Here is a 27280-nt window from a genome sequence, read left to right on the forward strand (position 1 = left end):
AAATGAATCATCCCTAACGACATGTGATTTGTGGTGTGTTCCGGAGCAATGGCCGCACCTCACTTCCGCAGCAATATCGGCGCAGAATCGCTTCCCGTGTCCGTACCCCAGACAGTGCGACTGTATTAAGCGGGGAATTCACTACCGGGCTGCCCGCGGGCCGCCCGGTCTGGCACAAGTCTGCCGCTTGCCCCTATTGAACACACACAGAACAGGCAAGTCAGTCGAATAGATAGAGGGCTGCAGCTCGGTCGTGGACTCATGGACTCAATCTTCTTTGTAACAAAATATGATAGATCAGCATCGGCATTGACTTCTTTGGATTTTTCAATAAGTTCGCTGTATTAGCGGCATTACGTAGATCGGTGTTCATGTAATCCTTGTTTTTAACTTTCTACAAACAAGGATACGACCGGTAAATGGAAATAAACGAATGTCAAAATTGTTTTGTGCCTTCATTCCTAAGTTTAGTGTTTGTATTGTTTACAATAATATGTTTTAAAATAATATTTGAAGTGCACTCCAATCGCTCTCCAAGGCGCGAATGACGACGGGCCGCCCGTCGCGACCATTCATGTACAGACTTGCCGGTGCCCGCGCGGGCAGGCTGCGGGCACGGGCCAACGGGCATGTTTGTGCCCGTACCTAGAAATTGACGAACAGACATGCGACAGACCTGCCCGTAACGGGCGGCCCGTAGCGGGCGGCCCGATAGTCAATTCACCGCTTTAGGGGGGACTGGTCGGCGACCCGCACACCCTCTCATATCTCTCATTTAGTGAGGCACAGCCATATCTCCGGAGACACCTCCAGCACGACGTGCTCAGTATGGTCATCCTTACCACGCTTTCGATATTTAACCCTTATCCTGTCCTCGTCCCCATCCAGGATATGATGTATATGAGGTGCTTATTCTGAACGAACTGAGACTGAAACTGCTTAACATAGAATACCAAGAGAATATCGCTGTTATGGAGAAGAGGAGTGAAATGCTCACTATGGTCAAAAAACTGTACCCGATCCTCAAAAAATATGACATAGTTCCGCCTGCGTTGACAGAGGCCTGCTTAAAAATCATCACAAAATGCAAGCAAAGAAAGATTACTTGGTCTGATAAGGAGAAAGACAACTGTGACTCGCTGTACAAATTTATATCGACTTTGGACTTGGACAACCCTAGCTACTCTGACAATGGACTTTGCTGAAAAATATAATTGTAAAAATCTCGTGAAATAACTTTTACGTAATTCCAAATGTATGTTACTGCTATAATTGCACTTAATTCATTATAAATATATTTCACTCTGGTTACCAGATCTTATAACTAAGCAGTAAATGATTTCTCCAATAAGTATAATTAGAATAATATAATTGTAAAAAATCTCGTGAAATAACTTTAAGAAAGCATTAAAAATAGTAAAAGCATTTGAAGACTAAGGCCAGACGCAATAATCTAACCAATAATATAATATTATGTTGTATTTTAAGGTAGCAACTTAAAGTGCATTAAAATTATTTTTTCGTCAGAAAGCAAACTATTTTGAAAAATAAGCGTAAAATTAGTATAGCTAATGAAAAAACCCGCCCACTTTGATGTGCCCTGTGTCACTTTTACAACTAAGACAACCCTTACGATACATCCCAAGTTTAAAACTGACAAGTGAACAGGCAAAAAACCTGACTCTTCATTCTGACTAAGTCAGATAAAATACATAAAAAATTTAATTGATTTACATAATATTTTAAGGCATTTACCCTGGCATAATCAAGAATAGAATCAACTCAATCTCAGAAAGTTTTCTACTCCCGAAATTATACTGGCGCGTGATCGTAAGGTGGCTCAATATGTTACTAATCAGAAGTAAGAAGTTTTTTCGATTGCAAAGTTTGTTGAACGCGATATCGATTTTGAAAATATTTTATTATTAAACACTATTAATTTATATATAATTTATATTAATAAACACGAATTAGTTTGATGAAGGCCACTGTGTGTTTTAAATAAGCGATTGTATAAAAATGGAACAACTAACCTATACTACCTGTACATTACGTAAATCTACATTGTGCCTAAAATAAGTCATTATTCAGTCTGTAAATTGTCTATTCTATGGCAACCTCGTAAGCTATGGTATATGCATACAGTCCTATCATATTTGTAGTATATCGGAATGTATTTGAAAAGTGGTAGGAAAATTGTATCAATACAACATTGTTATAATACAAGAAAAACCTAGCTGAGATCTGATTAAAACACTTTTTTATTAATATTTACATTACATGTTCGTTTAGCCATTGCTATGTAACATAAACTGACAAATAGTATAATTTATATTTTAAACTGTAGCCCTTGCTAACTCATTCATATGTTGTGTTTGTAACACAAATCTTTACATCAATCGTGCAATCTTTAAAAAATCTGAATGTGAAAAACGTCCGACGGAAAAACGGACGTCTACTATATTTTGATCGCTAATGCGTATTTTAGTCTTCCAAAACACGATCGATGAAATTCTATGTAAGACAGAAAATTCAAAGACCTGGATCTTCTGCAACTGAACTTAACGACGATCAAAATACTGTCCATAATATTGTCTGGTCTTTCTTATTTGTGCACGGTCACTGACAAACAGAATTTTGGACCTGAATGTCAACGTTATAAAATTTAAATGCGGTGTTTATTCGTACATAAAGTATATCATTCAATTGTAGACCAATCTTTTAAAACAATTTAAAAGTAAAAAACATCGATCTCACACGGTAGTCTGCGGTACACCATGCACTAGGGTTGTGCGAGAGCGGGGGCGCGGGGCAGGTCGTGGCTCAGGGCTGGCCGATACGACGCTCTCTTTTAGCGACAGACCGGATTCTGAAGACGCTACCGACGGCGCCCTCAAAGATTGCAGGGTTGTCGCGTTGCTCATCTGTAAAAATTCAAAATAATTATTAGTTTTATTTATTTATTTACAAATAATACGCTTTACATTACGGTACTTTTCAAAACTGTGCACGAGCCTAAAGGCTTATACTGCATTTAATTTAGTTGTATCGACAACTAATTTGCGCGTAGTATCGCCAAGCGCGGTCACACCTTAAAAGTTAGGCAACGGTACGTACCGTAGTGGGCGGAGCCTGCTTATGCAGTTCACCGACCACAGCAGATCTTTTAAATTTTTCGTAACTTTTATAAGTGTCACCATGTGACACTTATATACGTGGGAGAGCCATGCTTCGGCACGAATGGGCCGGCTCGACCGGATAAATACCACGTTCTCACAGAAAACCGGCGTGAAACAGCGCTTGCGCTGTGTTTCGCCGAGTGAGTGAGTTTACCGGAGGCCCAATCCCCTAACCCCTACCCTATTCCCTTCCCTACCCTCAACTATTCCCTTCCCTTCCCTACCCTCCCCTATTACCCTATTCCCTCTTAAAAGGCCGGCAACGCACTTGCAGCTCTTCTGATGCTGCGAGTGTCCATGGGCGACGGAAGTTGCTTTCCATCAGGTGACCCGTTTGCTCGTTTGCCCCCTTATTTCATTAAAAAAAAAATGTGGTTGGCATAAAGATTCCGTACCGTGGTGGGCGGGGCCCACTTATGCAGTACATATTGGATCTTTTATTTTAAAAATTTTACTTTTATAGTGTCACTATTATGTGGTTGGCAAGATTACGAATCGTGGTGGGCGGGACCTGCTCATTTAGTACACCTTGGATGTTTTACTCTATATTTTGTTACTTTTATTAATGTAACCATTATGTGGTTGGCATAAAGATTACAAACCGTGGTGGGCAGGTCCTACTTATGCAGTACACCGTGAATCGTTAAAAAAATTTAGTTACTTTTATTAGTGTCACCATTATGTGGTTGTAATATAGTAGACATATGAAGGTTACCGTGGTTGTGGGCGGGGCCTGCTTATGCGGCAGGTCGCGGTATTCGTACAGATCGGCGCGCGAGGACGTTTCCACGCCGCGGTCCAACTCTGGTACCAAGAAGACGTCACCGCCGTAGTATCGATCCGTCTCTCTGAAATGTTTGTTTTTTTTTTTTAATATTACGTAATGTCATTTTAAACACAAATAAAACAAAATTTTACGTGCACTTTTTCCACTATATTCATTAATAATTATTATTTGTGTTTAAGTTGTTTTTTAATAGTAGAACTGGCACAATGCGACGCAAATGTGGTGCGAGGTTTCACATTATTTCATACATGATACAACAAATAAAAAATTGCGGCGCGTGTATGTTAATAAATGTGCGATTCCTTTTTTCCATACATTTGTGAAAGACAAATCTTAAAAATGTATGGAATATTCGGTCGTCCAAATGTGCGAATGCCAATGCATGCTATTATAGATGTCCGTATTACAAGAATTCTATATAGTAATTCACGTTATAAGGGTACATACTACAAATAATACAAACTAAGGAAACATAACTCCCATACTGCAACCGTTTTGAATTTGGTTCCTTTTCGCACACTAAAATATGGCAATAGCAACGAAACACTACATTCAAATTTACGAAATAAAGCCGTTGAAATTAATTGTCACTTCTATATTTACACAAAATTGTGTACCGAATACATGCATAAAGTATGCATGTATTCGGGTCACATTTTGTAGACTCGTGGACAAATTTTTAGTTACTCTTTCTTAGTTTTTATAATTCATAGGGTACAAAATCCCTGCGTTCCATTTGATGTTAAAAACGACCAATGCCTCCTATTTTGAGCGTTTGATCGTTTTTAACATCAAATGGAACGCGGGGTACATGTCATAAAAACTTGACAAATATCATTAGAATTTAAACCCGAACAGAATTAACGTGCAATATTAGCGAAACTACAGTGTAATAAGGGTGCGTTTAGTTTAATGTTAGTAAATTCACGTACATGGCCGGTATTAGTTTCCACTTAGGAGGTATAGCCCTGCGACAAAGTATTAGTATTATTATTTTCATATAAGCATTTTGGTAGCAGTAGTTTTTCTGACTATATAAAAATAAGGGTCAATTCAGACCATAACTTTAATATACCTAACGGAATAGAGCAACAATCTCGAGCTGTCAAACGAAACCAAAATTAGTTTTCATATGTGTGAAAAATATGTGCACGTATACACTTACACAAGCATGATTAAACTCGAATTCTATGAGATTAAGAGCATCAAGCAATGCTAAATAAATAATGGCTTGTTAAATCAGTTAACGGCCTGTTAGAGCTATCGAGCGTTCCACCATGCCCTAATGTCATGTTAAATCACCTAACACGGTGTTAAATTTAATTCCTGCTATGGAGGTCCGTTAAATATTTAACAGGCTCTTATATGAGTCAAAATAACAACTTTCAAAGACAATAATATGCAATATCAATAAAAGAATCTGTTTTGACTTTTGAGTCTTTCCGCCATGTTTCCGCTACGTCCTTATTATTAATTATTTTCATAGTTATGAATAATTATTTATTTTCACTTTGTCAAAAATTCAGCCTTCGGATTTTCCTTGACATTGCAAATATACTAACTTGTATCAAAATTACCAAACCAAAATAAGTAAATAAAAGTTTGTATTATGATTCATGTTTTCAGCTTTGACAGATAATAATTATTAACCTGGTAAATTAAGAAGAACTATTATAGCATTACAAGTGTATGCGATCAGTGATATTTTAATTTGGTCGCATTATCTACTATTATATTGCAGCAAACATGTCGTATTAATCTTGTACATTGTAATTTCATCGCCTTATAACAAGAATGAACGAATTGATAGTTGTTCACTCGTTGTTCACTTAGCATTGCATTTACTAATCCGCTGTTAAATTTTTACTGTGGGACATAAGTATTTTAACAGTCTGTTTAATTTTCCAAGGTCCGTTAAGTAATGCCTTGTTAGGATTTAACAAACAGAGGTTGGTGAAATTGGGTCTAAATTGTCAACGTGCGGCACGTGCCGACTGGACGTCAAAAAAAAGGTGCTGCTGTCATGTATCACACGTCTCTTTTTACCACGCAGTGTTACTGATAGTGACATGTCTCTTGCACAGTCCTTTGTTTCTCTATTCCGCTAGGTATATTAACTTAATGATTCAGACCGCAAAGCGACGCGTAGATGCATTTCTAAATTTGTATGGAGTTGACAGATTTGCGAGACGTCACACGCTCACGAAATCTGTCTATTCAGTACAAATTCAGAAATAATAATAATAATAATAATAATATCTATGGACGCTTCACACCACGTCAGTCTGGCCCTGTGGTAAGTACCTGAAGGACTTGTGTTACAGGTACCAGACAACGGAAATATATTTAATACTTTTATACTATACATATATTTAAGATTGTTATTATATGATACACATCCATGACCCAGGAACTTTGAAAACTTTTTGTTCCGTCGGCGGGATTCGAACCCGCGACCCCCGGCTTGAGCTACCAACGCGCTCACCACTGAGCCACAGAGGTCGTCGAAATGCATCTACGCGTCGCGTTGCGGTCTGAATGTACCGTTAATCCTGTTAAATAAGTCTTGTAGCTTCTGTTTCAGATTCTGCTAATTAACTAAGCCCCAATTTCACCAACGACTGTTAAAGTTAACGCTCGAATTAGTATCACGTTACCTCTTTCATTTTTCTTATGAATGAAAGAGAAGACATGACATTTTAACATAGACTTAATATATACTGAACAAGCTGTTAACACTAACATACGTTGGTGAAATTGGGGCTAAAAGTTCCAATTTAACCAAGTACTATAAAGTTGATCGAATTCGAATATCATGTTACCTCTCCCATCTTTATAGTAATGAATTAATGATAGATAATTTGTAAGACATAAACAAACAAACTCTATAATAAATTGTTAGTGATAATTGTAATTCGCATATCACTATGGCTGACGGACTCTTTGATGATACTATACTAGTATCATCAAAGAAATAGATTCATAGGCAGTTGACGGAATACGTTATTTGGTCGAATTATGTCAATGTTAGTCGTGATCTGTCGGCTGGGTTTGATATAAAGCGACTGAATTACATAGGTCACCTGCCTATGAATCAACTTCTCTGATAGCACATTCATTGACCATACAAAAATTATCAAAAACTAGCGGTACTACGGAACCCTATATTGCGCGTGCCCCGAAAGGCACTTGGCCTGTTTACCTGAGCCGGCTTAGGCTTCGTGTAGTGTACGAATGATCAGAACACGAATCAATCGTAATGCGCATGACCGACTGGCAGTTGTAATATGTACCATCGAGGAAATTGATTCCTAGTCAGTTTACAGACCAACATCATTTTGTTGGATCTTGTCAATTTAATGTTAATTGTGATCTGTCGTCTGGGTTTGACATAAAGCGACCATATTACATAGGTCACCTGTCTATGAATCAACTTCTCTGATAGTATATTATGTGGCGACGCGTTACCTCTTAGCATTCCGCCACAGCAGGCAGCAGAGAACTAGCAGCACAATGAGCACGAGGCACGCGCTTGACACCGACCAGAACGCTATCTGCAGCGGCTGCTTCGGCTCCCACCAGTACTGAAACATTAATTAACAAACACACTGAAACACATATTATTAAAAAATGACTAAAGTCCAGTCAGCCCATTAGGGGAGAAAAATTTAATATTGACCGGGTCAATTAAGACAGCAACGCGACGCGTAAATGCATTTCTAAAGCATTGAATCGATAGATTTGCATGAAGTCAAAACTCAAATCCATACAAAATTAGAAATGCATCTACGCGTCGTGTTGCGGTCTAAATTGATCCTTAGGGCTAGGACACAAAAACACGACACGACGCAGAGTCGTTTGACGAGCCGACGTCGTGTCGTGGGAATCCACGACGAGCATCGTAAAAAACTAAGAAGCGACATCGTGACGTGCCACGATATACGGCACGACGTCGCGTCGTAGAAACTCACGATGCGTCATCTTTGAATTTCTACGTGAGTTTCTACGACGCCAAACGTCGTGCCGTACATCGTGGCACGTCACGATGTCGCGTCGTAGTTTTTTACGATGCTCGTCGTAGATTCCCACGACGCGACGGCGCATCGTGAAACGACGCCGCATCGTGGTACGAAACGACGTCGTATCGTGTTAATGTGTCCCGGCCCTTAGTCGGTAAAAATAGTATCTCATTTTCACGCACACATTATGTTATCTAGATACTAAGAGTATAGTGCGCGCGACTCACGCGAGTGATAGATACAAGCAGTTAAAGTCAGTTCCCGAATTTCTTTCTGTTCAGATACCGTTGTGACCTTAAGTGTTTGTGTGTAACTTTCATACATTGTCACTAAAATCGAGATTTTAAAAAAGATCAACTCATTAAGGTCACAGCACACATATCAACTCGGAAAGAGATCGGCACCGTATCGCCTCGAGCCGTTCAATATTGATTGTATGAAACTACCTACTGAAACGCACTAAGTGGAACTGAAGCGTAATCGCCTCGCCTCGGAAGGGGACAGCGGTCGGCGAGCCGTAAGCGAGGCGTCGTCTAGCCGTAGCCGAGTTGACGTACAGGCGCTACTGATACGCTTTGTTAATACGTGCATACGTTAGGTTGACGCCTGGTTGAAGGCGAGGCGAAGGCGATACGGTGATGATCCCTTTCCGAGTTGATAATAATATGTGTGCTGTGAATTATACTGTACCTCAGTATAAGGCGGGTAAGTGGGCACGATTCTCCCAATCACAGTCGGCAGGTAGACCGTCCAGAAAGCCAGCTCGGTCTGGCGGTAGTTGAGCTGGATGCTGGAATTGTACGTGGTGTTGAGGTTGAGGTACCGCAGTTGACCCTCCGTCGCCTCTTCGAAGTGAACGCCGAGGATGCGAGCGCGGGTTGGGTTACTGAAATTGGTGAGTGGGGTTGATTAGTGATGGTAAATATTTTCGTGACATTTTTGAGAAGGAAAACAATGTTGTGCTAAAGAATTATTGATAATAGTAATAAATAATTTTAAAATGAATTGTAAAAATAATAATTTATTCAGATTGTACAGCTATAACTGTAAGAACTTTAAGACATCCATTGATGAGGTCCGTAATTTATGTAACACTGGGAATATTGTGTGTTTACAGGAGACTTGGCTATTAAATCATGACATTCCGCTTTTGGGATCCGTGTCTGATGAATTTGAGTACACAGGAAAGTCTTCTGTAGACACATCGGTGGGTATCTTGAGGGGGAGACCATATGGTGGAGTAGCCATTCTCTGGAGAAAAGGTATGTTCGACTCTGTATCTATTATAGAATGTCATAGTAAGCGATTAGCTGCTATCAAAGGTACAATTGGGGATAGATCTATCTTGGTTTTTTCTGTATACATGCCAACTAAATCGCATGAGAACCTGCCGATCTTTACTGATATTTTGAGTGAGATAAGTGCAATCGAAGCGAGTAATAGTGTGGAGAATTCGTTTATTTTAGGGGACTATAATGCACACCCTGACGATTTTTTCTATACCGAACTGGATCGCTTCTGTACTGATCAGTCTTGGGTATGTGCGGATGTAAAAATATTAGGACCGGGTGCGTATACATTCATGGACCAATATCATAGAAGTAAAAGCTGGCTAGATCACTGTGTGGTCTCCCTGTCAGCCTGGCACACGGTATCGGGTGTAGGTATTGTGGAAGATGTATTTAGTTCGGATCATTTGCCTATTTACTTAGATTTTTTAATTAATATTGTAAGGCCTAAGCGGGTAATACATGATAATATGCAAAGAAACCTTGTGTCATGGGGCGAAAGAGACGAATCCCAAATGAATGAATATCATAAATTATGTAACTTGGGGTTACGTGACATTAATTTCCCTCCTGAACTGAATGGTTGTGCGTATGGATTTTGTGATAGCATATGTCATAAAAATGTAGTGGACAACTTATATGCACAAATTGTTAATGTGTTAAGTACGGCAGCTATTAAAACAAAACGTAGTGTTACTAAGCCTCGCAAACAAAAGGTTTGTGGGTGGAATAAGCACGTAAAAGATGCTCATCGGGTGGCCAGGCTTAACTTTAAAAAGTGGGTGTCACATAACAGGCCTACAGTTGGTAATATTTATGAACAGATGTGTGAATCACGTAAGATCTTTAAAAGTCGGTTAAAATGGTGTTTAAACAAACAAGAGCAAATCAAAATGAATATGTTAGCTAAGTTGCGAGCCGACAAAAATTTTGTTAAATTTTGGAAATGCACTAATAAGTTCGATGTTAAGCCTGGCCTCCCGACCAGTGTCAATGGCATTAGTGATGAAGAGGGAATTGCGAATATGTTCATGGAACATTTTAAAGTGCAGTCCCCGCTCAGTTCTACTACTGGGTCCCGCGTGCGGGGGGAGGTGCCCGTGCTCATGTTTACTGCTAAAGAGGTGAGAGATGTAATTAAGCGTATGAGCAGGGGCAAGTCTCCCGGTCATGACGGACTTAGTATCGAACACTTAAAATACGCAGGTACACATCTACCGAGAGCTTTAGCTCTGCTCTTTAATATCTGCATACAACACGCATATCTGCCAACGGATATGATGAAAACTATTGTAGTTCCCATTGTCAAGAACCGAGTAGGTGATATCTCGGACAAGGGAAATTACCGCCCTATATCGCTTGCTACTGTAGTGGCTAAAGTGTTGGACAGTGTGCTTGACTCATATCTGCAAAAATATCTGGAAGTGCATGATGGGCAGTTTGGGTTCAGACCTAGACTGTCCACGGAAAGTGCTATCTTGAGTCTCAAGCATACTGTCCAATACTATACAAGCCGTAGGACACCGGTTTACGCATGCTTTCTGGATCTTTCAAGGGCATTTGACCTCGTTTCATATGATGTACTTCGGAAGAAAATGGAGAGCATGGGTATACCGGTAGATATTATAAATATTTTTCGTTACTGGTATCGGAATCAGACGAATCACGTGAAATGGGCCAATAGACTCTCTAGGGCGTACAGGTTGAATTGCGGTGTGAGACAGGGGGGTTTATCGTCTCCTAAGCTATTCAATCTGTACGTGAATGATCTCATAGTGGAGCTCAGCAGTATGCGTGTCGGATGGAAGGTTGGTGGTGTTAGCGTTAACAACATTAGCTACGCGGACGACATGGTATTGCTGAGTCCCACTGCGAGAGGAATTCGGGAGATGCTGAAGGTGTGTGAGAGATACGCTGATTCGCATGGCCTGACATATAATGTCAACAAAAGTGAAATTATGATCTTTAAGGCCGCTGGTAAGTATCCCGAGTCCATACCTCCAATATACCTCGGCGGAAAGGAGCTGAATAGAGTATTTAATTTTAAATATCTCGGCCATATACTTACCGACGACCTTAAAGATGATCTAGATATTGAACGGGAGCGGAGGGCTTTGGCGGTGCGAGGTAATATGCTGGCCCGCAGGTTCGCACGTTGTACGGATGAAGTGAAGATCACACTCTTTAAAGCGTTCTGTCAGAATCTGTACACGGGCGGCCTGTGGATCAGCTATACCAAAGCATCTCTAAACACCCTTCGCATCCAATATAACAATATCTTCAGGATGATGCTGAAACTTCCCCGATTTTGTAGTGCGTCCGAGATGTTTGCACAAGCAAGGACGGATGGCTTCCGGGCACTCATGCGCAAGAAAGCTGCATCTCTAATAAATCGCGTAAGGGGAAGTAACAACAGCATCCTGAAGATTGTGGCAGATGATCCGCATGCACCTATATTAAGGAACTATGTGCGGATAATGAACGAATTCGAGAGCAGACCTCCAGGATATATTCGCTCATGGTTCTAAATGAGGTGCATGATTTTTGTTTAGTTTTAATTATTTACTTTAAGTTATGTTTTGTTCTTTTTAAATAACCCTAATAATTTTTAATTTATGTAATACTAACCAATGGACCACACTGTAGTCTGAAATAAAGATAAAAATAAAAAAAATAAAAATAAAGTGCATACTACACAGGTAGTATATAATATATATTGTGTCATGATATTTTGTGATTCGTTTCACTACAAATGCGGTAATCCTGAATAAAACATTATACGCTAAGCGAATATCTAGATTCTAGATATTATAGTGCTATCATTAACGTTGTTGATCATGTATTCAAAACAAAATCTCTAATATTTATCAAAACGTCAACACTAATCTGTAATAATCTAGATCGTCGAGTTGAGTAAAAAAACTTGGCCACCAAATAAATAACAGTTAACATACCCGTATCTAGCGAAATCCGAGAACGCCTTCATGAAGAAATGGCTCATATTCCTATCATTTCCAGTCCAAGCCTGACGCTCGATTCTCTGTCTTCTCGGGAAGAACTCTTGATCCATGAACGGGGCTCCGGTAAGAAAGTAATGTTCTATATCGTGTCCATACTGCCTCCATTCTGGCCAGTTGAATGATTCCACTGTTGTGTTCAGCACGTACATGTAGACAGGTACTTTCTGTTCTAGTAGCAATTTGACTATCTTGTCTGTGGGTGCTCGGTAGAGGAAGTCGGAGAGCAGCTGTAAAAAGTGGATATTGAAAAGATGCTGTATACATAAGCCTCCTTACTAATGAAAATTTATACGACGAATGGCTACACAAGTTCTGCATATCTTTGCCACACATATTGTGTCACTAGACAGTAGACAGCTGGCTACTAACATGTATGTACTGGTCGCGGACGGCGCTGGTGTTGTGCGGCGCGGGGTGGTAGGTGTACATGTAGCGCACCGCCTCGTACACGCCGCGCGGGTTGAGCGTGTAGTTGTACCGCATGACCAACTCCCACACCTTCTCCTCGAACCACCGCTCGTCGATCTCGTAGTTGGGGGCAAGAGTCTCGTTCGTGTCTGAAATGAGTTGAGATAATGTCAATACATATTATGTAATTCATTTAAGATGGAGACAAAGGAAACCCCACGGAATATATAACACTAAAGGAAGGGGCATAGCAAGTAAGTTTCATTGAAACACAGTAACATTTTACGCACTCAAAAGAAATAACCAATCACAAAGAGATTTCTTTTTAAATACAATGTCGTAAAAACAACCCTAACCCTTTTGAAATAAAGAATTTAAATTTAGCAATACCGGCTCTGACTACCGAGTTCAGTTATTCAACGCTAAATGGCGCTTGACAGCTAAATATGATAAGACTTGAAGTTGTACGCAATTTTACACCTTACGTCAACTAACGTAAGGTTTAAATCCGTACTCACGAATTTTCTTTTGCGTGCGAGTTATGTCCAGCTGCTTACCTAGCATACGCCATATCTCACTCTACATGTTTTCTCGATGTTTGATGGTTTGTCTCTTCATCTTTATTGACCCTAGCATGACAAACATTTTTTCTCGCGTAGGTCTATCATCGAAATAACACATTTTTATAGAGTTGGATCGAGATAATGTCGAGATTTTGACATTAATAATAATAATAATAATATATATGGACGCTACACACCACGTCAGTCTGGCCCCGTGCTAAGTACCTAAAGGACTTGTGTTACAGGTACCAGACAACGGAAATATATTTAATACTTTTATACTATACATATATTTAAGATTTTTATTATATCATACACATATTTAATACACATCCAGACCCGGGAACATTGAAAACTTTTTGTTCCGTCGGCGGGATTCAAACCCGCGACCTCCGGCTTGAGCTACCGACGCGCTCACCACTGAGCCACAGAGGTCGTCAAATTATGAGACGAGTAACTACTCGTCTCATAATATCAAAATTTAATCTCGAGAGTGAGATATCTCGTTGGCGTATGCTAGGTAGGCTGGACATAACTATGGCACGCGGGCCACGCCCATGTGCCCTTTCCTGTAGTGTTATATATTTCGTGGGAAAACCTAGTCAATATCTGTTTACTCACCATACGTACTATTATCAATATTAATGCTAATAGTAAGTAAATACTAAATCAGTGCGTCACACTAAAGTATTTTGAGTTTATGTCTGCTGTGACCGAACTGACATGAGTTACATAGCGCATATGCAGCCTCTTCGTCGCCACGACTATTAAACCGTGGATTTATGACTGCTCTGCTAGTGTCAGTCCAACTAGTGCCAAGCTTTCTACTACTTGTAGTCAACACAGCAGGGGACTGACAAATTACAAAGAATGTACTAACAACGTCTCTTCATATAACGCAACGCTTTATTTATTATTATTTAATTTAATTGTCGTTTTAGCGATCAGATCGACAAAGTGCCTGGCCGACTCGCGCCAGCCCTAGCATGACTCACCTTTAACACTCCAGGGGACTGACAAATATATTTTGAAGAGTACTTACACAGCGCATACGCAGCCTTCTACGTCTTCACACCCATCACATACCACAGCACCGGGTTGAACCATCGTTTAGCTGGTCAGGCGTCTGATCCACTAAGTGCCAGTCCGACTCGCGCCAGCCCTCGAACCAACCTTCACCAACACACCAGGAGACTGTCAAGTTTCGAAAGGTGTACTTACACAGCGCATACGCAGCCTCCTGCGTCGTCACACCCGTCATATACCGCAGCGCCGGGTTGAACTGTCGTTTAGCAATCAGCTGGTCAGGTGTTTGGTCTACGAAGTGCCAGTCCGACTCGCGCCAGCCCTCGTACCACTGGTCGCCGGGGAATGTGAAGTTGTTCTCCAGTACTGGACCCCACGGTATGAATCCTACATGCGGCTGTAAATTGTAAAAAGTAAGGTGACATCCATTTGTCATTAACAAATTTAAATAATAGTGCTATTTGTTTATGTTCAACGGTTTTGCAAAGGAGCCCTAAACGAGACGCCACTGAAAGTTTTCTGTACTTGAATTTATGTGTTGTGAACTTTGTATTTCGGTGATCGAATAAAAGTTGCCTGTGCCTGCAATTCATTTTAACCCCCAATTTATTTTAACAAAATATAATTATAAATCTGTTTCTATTATAAGGCATTTGTTCAACATAACATGTTAATCAATTTGCAATTAGTTAATTTGGTTGAATTAAGCACTGCCACATTCAATTATAATCTAAGAAATTTATGACTACTCAACGCTAACAATTTTTGCAATCAAACTCACCTGGAACTCAGCATTCCCAAGCTCATAGAAGCTCCTACCCTGGCGGAGGCAGTTGACGAGCTTCCACGAGGAGTCGATGGGGCAGCCCAGCAGCCGCCCGAACACCAGCGACGTGTTCTGTACTCGGTACTTGTCCTCTATGAGTGCCCAGTCGGCAAGCGCGGACCCGCTCTGTAACATGTTATGGAATAGTTAAGACGTGTGTTGGCCGTGTAAAATTCCAGATTGATGATAGTCTACTGTATTTAACACTGTAGTTAAGCATTTAGATCAAATAGCATCAGACGAGTGTAAGTTTTGTCAGTACATGGCAAAAAGTTTTGACTTCGAAAGCATAAAGAACAAGAAGACAGCGCCTATAGTGGCAAACAATGGTAACTAACTTATCTTAATTTTTTACATTTAGTAGCAACACATTTGTGCTAGCAGGCTTGCAATGGACACGCTGTCCTCATTGGTCCTATACATATGATTACTAACCTGTGCTATAACCCTGGAGACCAGATGACTAGTGCGCGGTGCAAGCGCTAGCAGCCCGGCGGACGCCGCGCCCGCGCCTGGGCCAAACAGAGTAATGGAAGCGCTGTCCCCATTAAACGGCTCAATGTTCTCATGCACCCATCGCAGCGCCATCGCTTGGTCCAGTATCCCGTAGTTGCCGGGGGAGTTCTCGTCCGCCGTTGATAGGAATCCTGTGGCAGGGGAATGACGAGATCAGCAATATTTGCAATGAAAATAATATATCGAATAGAAAAGTTGTACAAAAATTTGTCAATTGTGTTGATCAACAACCGCTCCGTTAGAATCCAAGTCAAACTGAAATCTATGCTTATAATGATAAGTGATAACCGTGGCAGAGGAATGACGCGATCAGCAATATTTGCAATTAAACTAATATCTCGAATAGGAAAGATGTACAAAAAATTGTCCCCTGTGTTGATCTATAACCACCCCGTTCGAATCCAAGTCAAACTGAAATCTATGCTTCAATTATAAAGCTGAAGAGTTTGTTAGTTTGAACTCACTAATCTCACAAATTACTGGATCAATTTTTATGTAATTTGGCTGTTGGCACAATTATTGTAGAGTAGACCACGGGAAAGACATAGGTTATGGAATTTCTAATTCACGCAGGCGAAGCGTCGTTGTTGGAACGTGTGAATATACTCGTATCACCAGAGATTTTATTCCAAAAAATATATAATTAAGTAATTTATATAAGCTTATATTGCGACGTATAACATTGATTTTGTAACTTTTTATTAGTAAGTAGTGTAGTGAATATAGGCCCCAATAGTAGTAGTGAATATAGGCCCCAATAGTAATATAGAACTTACCAAGTGCCCCCAATCTGTAGTTAATAGACACCACAACGACATTATAGAAAGCGGCCAGCATATGCGCGGGAAACAAGTTGGACGCTCCCGATGTGAATTGCCCACCATGGATATACACCATAACTGGATACTTCTGAGCGGTGGTGCCTGCCTCCGTCTGAAAAATAAATAAAATGCTAAGTATATGTGTTGGTAAGCGCTAATATCGAAATCTGGAAGTGTGTGGTTTAATACACGCACACATACTCACGCACACACATACACACACACACACAACACACACGCACACGCACTCGCACATACACACACTCACACTAATAACATCAATAAAATAACTTTTAAATTAGTGTAATTATATTACTAATTATTACAACAAAAAAAAAATGCAATTATTGTAACTTCGTTTCGTCCTCACAGGACAGGCATCGCCTAGTGTGGGGATCCGTTATCGCATTATATTATGTTAAAATTTTTTGGTCAATAAATATTTGTATTTGTATATCGGAGGAAGGATTTTATAAAAGAAAATTTTATTACAATTACGTGGAAAATTTTGAAAATATCAAAATAGATTATTTATACTATGCAAATATGTATATCTAATTAGTAATTATATTTTTATGGCACCATTGCATAATATTTTGGTACTTTATCGTTGAAATTGGATTCAGTACTTGTCGGCACGTTCGACAAAAATTTTCAAATACTTTTGGCATATTTCCTCAGTACGGCCTAAGTCTTTACAAAATTAAAAAAAAATAACGATGAAACAATTAAGTGACTCACTTTTTGCAAATTTAAGTGCACTAAGACTTCAGCTTATTGCCCCCAAGTGGTTGCAAAAGCAGGGCAGCACAATAGGTTAACAAAATATGTGTGTTTTGTTGTAGAAGCTTTGGTTTTGAATTTTGATGAATTAAGGAAAACTAGTGAATATACCCCAAATGAATAGTAATAGGCACAATACATGGTAAAAAGGAAAGGTACGCCCACATTTGGATGTGAGTGCATGTCCCCTGTATCATTGCATCTTTGCTCTATCACGCGTTAAAAAATCTATACTTATACATCAAGGTTTCTACATTTTGCGTTGTATTTTGCGAAACAAAGGCGCTGTGACTAGTAAGAATGTTATGCAAGTTTATAGTTTACTTAACTTATTTATAAGCAGAAGATATAAAAAAAAAACAAATAAATAATATTAAAACACTTAAATATGAATATTTATAATTCAGTCCAAATTAATGAGGTTTAATGTATTTTATTAGAAAACTAGAAAGGCTGCGACATAAACTTACATATTTTATGTAGTGTACTTAGACTAAGTGATTAGATTATAATTTATTGTTGCTTTTAAATATTACAACCACACTAATAATATAAATTTTAAAGTGTGTGTGTCTGTATTTCTGATGATTTTAATGAAATTTGGTAGGGATATAATTGGAACTTTTGTTTATTTGTTTGTTGAGCGTGTCAGGAATTAGGATGGTTTGTAACTACATATATTTTTTTTTTATGTAATAAGGGGGCAAACGAGCAAACGGGTCACCTGATGGAATGCAACTTCCGTCGCTCATGGACACTCGCAGCATCAGAAGAGCTGCAAGTGCGTTGCCGGCCTTTCAAGAGGGAATAGGGTAATAGGGGAGGGAAGGGAAGGGAATAGTTGAGGGAAGGGAATAGGGTAGGGGTTAGGGGATTGGGCCTCCGGTAAACTCACTCACTCGGCGAAACACAGCGCAAGCGCTGTTTCCACTCCCTCCCACGTATGAAATATTATTCTCGGAATAACTACGTAGAGGTAATTAAATAGGAAAAAAAATCAAATCATTAAAATCACTATTATATTAAAACTATTGCTTTGCTTCTTTCATCCTAAGAAAGATTTATGACAGTACCAACTTGAACGTGCATTCTACAAAATAGTAATGTTCTAGTGGTCTAATTTTTATGCCCTTTACAACAAACATTTTTAATAAGTAAAATGGTACCAACAAGGAAAAAATTAATCTGAACGCATAATTGCTTAGTTTTTGGAAGTCAGTTATTTTATACATAAGTATATGAATTCCATAGTAAATACTTGTATTAAATTATCCATAATAGCTTCCAGTGCAATTTTTTTTTTCAAAATGTAGCATAATTTATGTAAAATAATTTGATGTTACACAAATTTTAAATGGAATTCATTATAATATTACTCATTACCAAAATGAAAGGGTATAAAAACGCTGCTTATCTTAAGTAACCATTAAGTTACAGATTTACCAGAGAAGTAATATCAACAACGGATAAGTATTGAAGAGGTTTGTATAAATTTTTATGGCTATATTTATAACAATAACCTCTAACTTCTTACAAATGCTTCTTTCTTTTATAGACTAAACAAGATAAAATGAAGTTTGTCATACTGTGCCTTTTGGGCATCATTCCCCTGGCGTGGTCGTACGCAGACGTGAGCGACAAGGTGCACTTCGAGGACATAATCAAGAAGCCGGACGTGCTGCGCGCGGAGCTGTACTGCTACCTCGACCGCGGGCCCTGCGACGAGGTGGCCGCGCAGCACAAGAGTAAGTACTGTGTATGTACTGGGCCGTGAACGTCCCCTGGCGTGCTCGTACGCCGACGTGAGCGACAAGGTGCACTTCGAGGACATAATCAAGAAGCCGGACGTGCTGCGCGCGGAGCTGTACTGCTACCTCGACCGCGGGCCCTGCGACGAGGTGGCCGCGCAGCACAAGAGTAAGTACTGTGTATGTACTGGGCCGTGAACGTCAGTCCCCTGGCGTGCTCGTACTAGGGTTGGTGAGGATTCCTCTTCCGCTTCCTCATAATGAGGAAGTTCCGCAATGTTTTGGGTTCCACAACGGTTACCGCATCCTCATAAATAAAAATAGAAAAATCCTCTTCCGCTATCGCTTCCTCAAAATTTAAGAGGAATTTATAAGGAATTTCACTGCACATGCGCATCGCGTATCCAATCATGGCAACGCACAAGCCAGAGCCAGAGAATTGTATCATTCACTCATCTTTTTTTTTTGTGTGCGTTGTTGTGTATGTTTAGCCTGGGAAAATTAAGGAATTCAGACCGAAGAATTCGTGTAGTTTTGAAAGTTGGTACAGTTGTTCCTAAAGGTGTCCAGATGAATATACTAAAAGTCTCCGAGGGTGGGACAAGAGCCGGTGGTGGGGGAGGGGGGGAAGGCTCTTCCTGAAAATAATAAAAAAATAAATAAAATTAGATAGACTCTATTTTGGAGGAGGAATCAGGGGACTACGTTACGCCGATTTACTGTATCTGTCTAGGTACAGTTAATCGAGGTAACGTATTCCCGTGATTCCTCCTTCAAAGTTGATCCTATCTAAATTTATTCTTTTTAAATATCTTCAGGGAGAATGAGTCTATACCACTACGTTTTTATGTTATCGTAAACATCTTTCAAATTTATTTTATGGTCGGTCGATTGGCGGGGTACGGGGCATTCATTTTTTTGCAATTTTTAAGGGTCATATTATTTTTTATTTATTAGTAAATTTAGAAAAAAAAATGCAACGTAGCCTTAACAGACCATAGTATTGCATAAAAATCATTTGTCTAAACGCATTGTCCAGGGTGTAAATTGGGGAATATGTTTGAATGGAAAAACAGTGCGAGCGTACCCTTTTAATACTCTGTATTTCCTAAAGTAATGATCGTACAGTAAAAATGTTTGGACGTAATTTATAGTAAATTTAATGTAGATAATTAATGTAGAAGTCACTAAAGAGATATTTTAAATAATTTTCGAGTCACAAGCAAAAACCTTGAAAAAGAGACCTTTCCCCCCTCCTCCACCGCCGGCTCTTGTCCCACCCTCGGGGACTTTTAGTATAATCATCTGGACACCTTTAGGAACAACTGTATCAACTTTTAAAACTACACGAATTATTTGGTCTGATCGTCGATTTTGAAACTAATTTTCTTAGACTAGTTACTGAACTCCTCCTTAATTGCTGGACCGATTTTGATGATTCTTTATAGTGTGTGTTTTGAGAATGGTTTATATTCATAGTTTGGTCCACTGGAAAATGCCCTTTTAATTAATTTTTGTGTAATGTATGTACCTAGTTATGTACAGACAGAACAAAGACTTTTAGGTTGGGTCCGCTAGTATTATAATTTCCTATCATCCTCTTCCTCATCCGCTTCCTCTTCCGCTTCCTCATCCGCATCCTCTTCCTCAAAAAATATCCTCTTCCTCATCCGCATCCTCTAAATTTGCGCGTGAAAATTCCTCTTCCTCTTCCTCTTCCTCATAATCACTTCCTCAACAACCCTAGCTCGTACGCGGACGTGAGCGACAAGGTGCACTTCGAGGACATAATCAAGAAGCCGGACGTGCTGCGTGCGGAGCTGAACTGCTACCTCGACCGCGGGCCCTGCGACGAGGTGGCCGCGCAGCACAAGAGTAAGTACTGTGTGTACTGGGCAGTGAACGTCAGTCCCCTGGCGCGCTTGTACGCGGATAAGGTGCACTTCGAGGATTTTATTATTATCAGCATTGCATAATTTGCATTAAGACTGTGTGCATCTTCCGTTGGGCTTGCTCCAATAATTTGTATCTCCCGATTTCATCGCTTGATTTCACAAAACGCAATGCATTTCAGAGCACATAACCGAAGCAGTGAACACGGCCTGCGCGAAATGCACGCCGACACACAAGCACAATGTCCACGTGTTTATACGCGCCGTCAGCCAACTATTTCCAGAATTGTACCAGGAGTTCAGGAAAAGATATGATCCGGATGGGAAACATTACGATGTTCTCATACAGAAGATGGACGCTTTCTAGAATGGTGGCATGGCACATGAAATAGCTAATGTAGCACCATTTTATTTAAAGTTAACCACTTACTGTGATTTTTGTAATAGTCCGAGTTATCTATTAACTAGTGCAATGTTTGGATAGCTTGAAATTATTAACCAATCAACGACTCTGTTGATCAGTAAAAATCTTAGAAACCAGACATGGGAAAATTGTTGTAACAAATTGAATATGGGTATATAATAGATTTTAATGTAGTGAGTATTAAATTAAACTAATAATTATCTGTTTGTGTTAAAACTTTCTCCTATTAGTTGTTAAATACAAGCATAATATTATTGTCTTGTAATATTTTATTTGTAATATTTGACCCTTAATTACTAACAGCCAAAAGTCTAGATTAAACTAAATTATCACTGTTGTTTGACATAAGAGAGAGGATAATAATGTAACAAACAAAAGCCCAGACTGACACAAGTGCGCTAGAGACATACTTACATTGGGGGAGAATATATTCAAATACAGGCAGTCCTCGTCCATGTCTCGTATGCCCTTGGTGGCCCCAGTGAAGCGTACCGGCTGCGGGCATGCTGGACCCCAGTCTACGGCCTGCATCAGCTGCCAACCTGGGTGCTGCCGAGGAGGCTGAAATGGTGGGAATAGCTTAGCAAATGATTTTTTAACTTAACTGGACTAATCTAAAAGAAAATTGAAAACATACATTTATATGTAAGTGTAAAGTTTTCTCAGTTAAATTATGCTTAAGACTGCCTTCACATTAAGTCGCGAGCCGCGCGGCAGCCGCGCGAATGCAGCGCGGCTCCATACTAAAACGAGCCGCGCGGCAGCCGTTAGCCGCGTTTTAGTATAGCAGTCGCGCGGCTGCCGCACTACTCGCGACGCTGCCTTAGTGAAACCAATTTTGAACTAAGGTATCATCAATAAAAATGTCATTGGCACACCAATGACATTTTTATTAGAAAAAAATGCCTACCAAGTAAATAGCATAATATTGAAATACAAATATTATTGAAATAACAAAATAATAATCATATAAATACCAAATTAAGATAATTAAGTCTTAATTAATAATAAATACCAAAACAACTAGCATTATTATTTTTGTCAATATAGTACATTTTCTTTCAATATTACAAAGGAAGACAAAAGGTAATATTAAATCTTTAAATAGTATAAAACAAAGTCGCTTTCCGCTTCTGTATGTATGTGTGTATGTATGCTTAGATCTTTAAAACTACTCAACGGATTTTGATGCGGTTTTTTTTTAATAGATTGAGTGTTTCAAGAGGAAGGTTTATATGTATAACATATGCATAATATGGTAGAGAAACACTGATAATTTTAGAGGTTTCTAATGTTATGTCGTAAATAAATTCATTTTTTTGCGTTTATATTGCAAACGCTGGCTAAACCCTACGAGATAGATCAAAATAATGTACTACAGTATTGTACACCTTAATAAGGTAAACAAAAAAGTCCGCGATGGTATATGTCTATTTCTTAGGGATAACTCACAATAGCCATTTTTGTTCTTTACTTTTTACGAAAAATAATGGCTTATTTACGAAGCGATTTTAACAATTTACAACATTAACCCTTATCCAAATAAACATGTTTGGAAGCTAAGACATTAAATGTAGATTATAATTGTCTTTTACACTATACAATTTCGATCAATACTTTAGAAGTTTTCAAACGTATAAACTTACGCGGAATCAAAAAATATGTCGCGCGGCGGCGGCCGAGGGACATAGCGGTTACGGCGGAACCGGCCGGGGGCTCTCATAAGCTTCGGGCTTATGTTATTGTAGTAGATAGTGTATTTCGTCATTGTGTGGTTGTGCAGACGGTAACGCAGAGGAGCAACCACAGCGCTTTCTTTCAGATATTCATTGTTTCTGGTTCTTTGGTTTCTGAATTGTCGATAAAAATATATTTGACTTGGTTAGAAAAACGGACTTTTGTTTTTGCTTTGCGATTGGGTTATTTGTTGCTTTGTGGGTATTACTATACGATCATGCCTGGAAGACGTCGTCGTTCGAACATAGGTCGTAGTACAGTGAATGCCAAAAGAGCACGTTCAGCAAGAGATGAAGAATCGTCAACGGAACGTGAGACTCGCCTCAGCCAGAATAGTGATAGAAATCGGATACAGAGAGAAAGAGAATCGTCTGTAGAGCGTGAGGCTCGCCTCAGTCGGAAAATTATAGAATTCGGATACAGAGAGAAAGAGAATCGTCTGTAGAGCGTGAGGCTCGCCTCAGCCAGAATAGTGATAGAAATCGAATACAGAGAGAAAGAGAATCGTCTGTAGAGCGTGAGGCTCGCCTCAGTCAGAATAGTGATAGAAATCGAATACAGAGAGAAAGAGAATCATCTGTAGAGCGTGAGGCTCGCCTCAGCTAGGATAGGGATAGGCATCGAATACAGAGAGCAAGAAAATCATCCGCACAGACACATAGCAACACCGAACAAAACGAACAACCAAACAGCCACAGACCCGAGAGAGTAACTAATTCATGGGTAAATAAAGAAAATTCTGCCAATTTTTGCGAAACTTTTATCGTTTACGCAGCACAATAGGAAAAATCACCCGATTTTGAAACATTCTTCATTGGTGCTCCGCTTCTATTGGTCTTAGCGTGATAATATATTATAGGCTACATCCTACTAATATTATAAAGGCGAAAGTTTGTTTGGATGTATGGATGTGTGGATGTATGGATATTTGTTACTCTTTCACGCAAAAACTACTGAACGGATTTTAATGAAACTTTACAATAATATAGCTTATACATCAGAATAACACATAGGCTACAATTTTAACCGACTTTCAAAATGGGGGAGGTGTTATGTTCGTTTTCTTATATTCAACGATTACTCCGCCGTATGTTACCCGTTTTTTATATTCACAAAAGTGGTGATCTGATGAAGGATCCATAAGTAATCGAGGGAACTCCTCAAAACTTATAGGGAAACGTGTGGTGACTTCGGTTTCGTGAGAAGTATTCTAAGCATATGCTACCAACAAGTAAGATTTTGCACCGAGATATACCTGGTATACCGTGGTTCGGAAGGTGCTGAGAGAACTCCTGATTCTTTATAGATACAAGTTTGGGAGTTTCGGCGTTGTTTTAAGAACAGGAACCATATGCTACTATGCAAATTACATTCATCATCATCATCATCATCACTACCATATTATACCATTTCATAGTCTTTTAGATCGAGACTCGAGTTTGTCAAGCGATAATTAAAAAAAAATCTTTATTTTATTTCTAAAAATAGTTTGACGACCTCTGTGGCTCAGTGGTGAGCGCGTTGGTAGCTCAAGCCGGAGGTTGCGGGTTCAAATCCCGCCGACGGAACAAAAAGTTTTCAAAGTTCCTGGGTCATGGATGTGTATTAAATATGTGTATCATATAATAAAAATCTTAAATATATGTATAGTATAAAAGTATTAAATATATTTCCGTTGTCTGGTACCTGTAACACAAGTCCATCAGGTACTTACCACGGGGCCAGACTGACGTGGTGTGAAGCGTCCATAGATAAAAAAATCTATACCTACCTAATATAATAACATTGAAGAGTATGTTTGCTTGAACGCGTCAATCTCAGGAACCTGACTGGATAAGTTTTTAAACCAGACCTGTAGGTCTGATTTAAAAACTTATCTCAGTGTTAGATTGATCATTTATCGAGTAAGACTATAGGCTATATTATATAATATATTATCACGCTAAGACTAATACGACCGAAGAAACTCAGGAAAATGCGGGAAAAACGGGGAAAATATTTTTTATGGGAAAATGTAAGGTTTCTGTAAAATTCCTAATTTACGCGGGCGAAGCCGCGCGGGACATCTAGTTAGTAATAAGCTAAAGCAGTTGGCAAAATTGGCACTTGAATAATTATCAATTGAGAAAATGGTGACTGAGAATAATACCTTAAACCTTCCTTCAAGCACTGGAGGTCTCGCATATGGTATTCCGAGGAAAACTGATGCCTCTCCCTGTATCCTCTCTACCGGTGTCAACCAGGGTCGGTAACCAGAATTCGGGTCAGGGTTGTCATACAAATACACCTGGAAACATCAAATTTAAAACTTATTTAAAAAAGTACGATATTTGAAAGGTATGGAATAAATTTACATTAGTAATAATTATGCTGTCTAAGTAAATTATTGTATTTAAGCAAAAACTTTTCATTTCGTATTAATAATAATAATCTTTATTTCTTATAAACAATAACATTACTAAGATACAAGATTGAAGTCACCTAGTAGGCCTTGGCCTACTAGGTGAATGTGTTGTTACCTTTTTATATTCGTTAATTCAGAGCTGCAACATTTTACATTACTTTTAATATAAAATGTCGAAGCTCTGGACTAACATCCATTCAGTAGCGGAATTACCAATAGGCTAAGTAGGCTGGAGCCTAGGGCGGCAGATTTAGAGGGGAGGCAAATTAAGACACATTTTTTATCTTACAGAAATAAAAAATCCCACCAAAAACATTTCTTGTAAAATATTGCCGAGACGACCACACCCTGTAAAAAAGATATAATATCTCATGTAGAGCCAATTAGCTTCTGAATCTACATGGCCTAACTCTACTGACCCTAACTTAAACAAATTCTACATACCAGTAAATATGTAAGTTCGTTCGTTTCGTTACCGCACAGGGTGAAACCTTGTGTGGTCGTCTCAGCAAAAATTTTCAAAAAATGTTTTTGGGATATGATTGTAAACTAAACTAACGTATTGAATTTCAAAGGTCAGTTATAGGGGCGGCAAAAATTGAATAGCCTACAGGCGGCAAATTTGTAAATCCGCCACTGCATCCATTTATTGAAACTTAGTAAGTATGTATATATATTTCAACGATAACAATGAAATGAACATAATTAAAAGCTAATACCTTAAATCCCTGTACTTGTCCATAGTTGGTATTCACAAATATGTCCCGTTTCAGCTGCCTTGAGTCTCTCCTCTCCTTGCCTTGTAAGTCTTCCCGCCAACCGCCGAGAACACCAGGAAAAAGTGAATCTGGGTTGTTTGGGTCTCGGTTCTGAAATTACAAGAAAAATTTAATTAATATTCTGTATTCTGATTGTAAAAATAAAATACAAAGTTTAAAAGTTTTAAGTATGCAAATTTTACAGCCATTGTTTTTGTTGCGGCCTCATTATTAAAGTTGAGATTGGCTGTTTGGGTGTTACAATGAAGAACTGCTTTGGACTCCCAAAATTATAACCCTGGCTTTATTGTCTTTGCCAATAAAAAGTAGGTAAAAAAGTTTTGATCATACTTACAGTATTAAACTTAAATTGTTCATCCAAAGGGTTGGTCACTATGGGGTTATATGGGAAACCTCCAGGTTGGTTTATGTTGGGATTGTAAGGGTTATATCTTGATGGATCAGCACCATATCTTCTGTTGTTATAAACGTAAGTCCTGTAGTCACTGTCCCCCGGTTTAGGTAGGCGATTCTCCTGTGGTCTTTTAAACAAATCATTGTTGTATAAATCCTTGTTTGACTGAGATTTCACTTGTATTAACATCCAAAGTATAATTATACTAGTTTTTAACATTGTCACACACATATTGCACAGGTTTCGGTCTACTAATTGAAGCACCTACTTGCACGAAGAGAATGAATCACATACTTTAACCAAGATTAGTCAACTAATTAGATTAGTGAATTTGAGGATTTTTATGAATTAAACTAGTATTATGGTTGGGTTTAAGTCTGAATTAGCTGCAAATTTATACAATAAACGCATCACAAGTCTAGATAAACACGGTTACAGCCAATTTTGTGCAAAATTTTAACTTTTACGACGTGCATGAAAAAAAGCAACTTTGAAGTTTCTACTCGACACTTTATCTATCGTAGAACACATTTACACTAGAACAATTTTATCAACTTATAATCAATGAATTATCAGTAGATATCACAGTTGGGCAACGCCCACAACAAATTATCACAAAGAGTTTTGTTTATGTATTTCTTCATTGAAGTTTCTCAACCGCAAAG

General features: G+C 39.1%; 1 protein-coding gene across 1 annotated transcript; it reads right to left on the reverse strand.

Annotated features, from left to right (window-relative positions):
• Positions 1-1938: 1938 nt before the first annotated feature.
• LOC121730776 (liver carboxylesterase 1F) lies at positions 1939-27280 on the reverse strand. Its single transcript, XM_042119969.1, has 14 exons — positions 26556-27280; positions 26162-26311; positions 25188-25325; positions 21716-21862; positions 16410-16566; positions 15553-15764; positions 15073-15243; positions 14487-14688; positions 12664-12851; positions 12229-12521; positions 8676-8871; positions 7435-7550; positions 3895-4027; positions 1939-2924 (listed from the first exon to the last, which is right to left on the reverse strand). Exons 1-14 carry the CDS (start codon positions 26844-26846, stop codon positions 2754-2756), a joined length of 2565 nt encoding a protein of 854 aa, XP_041975903.1. The 5' UTR covers positions 26847-27280; the 3' UTR covers positions 1939-2753.

This window comes from Aricia agestis, chromosome 9, assembly GCF_905147365.1.
Source record: "Aricia agestis chromosome 9, ilAriAges1.1, whole genome shotgun sequence".
NCBI classification, from domain to species: domain Eukaryota; kingdom Metazoa; phylum Arthropoda; class Insecta; order Lepidoptera; family Lycaenidae; genus Aricia; species Aricia agestis.

Excerpts from the sequence above, each read along its gene's own strand:
- LOC121730776 (XM_042119969.1), bottom strand. The coding sequence starts at position 26,846 with ATGTGTGTGACAATGTTAAAAACTAGTATAATTATACTTTGGATGTTA. Across the intron at positions 15,765-16,409 it reads CTACAGATTGGGGGCACTTG|GATTCCTATCAACGGCGGAC; the intron begins GTAAGTTCTATA and ends CCCCTGCCACAG. Across the intron at positions 12,522-12,663 it reads TCCGCGACCAGTACATACAT|CTGCTCTCCGACTTCCTCTA; the intron begins GTTAGTAGCCAG and ends CACTTTTTACAG.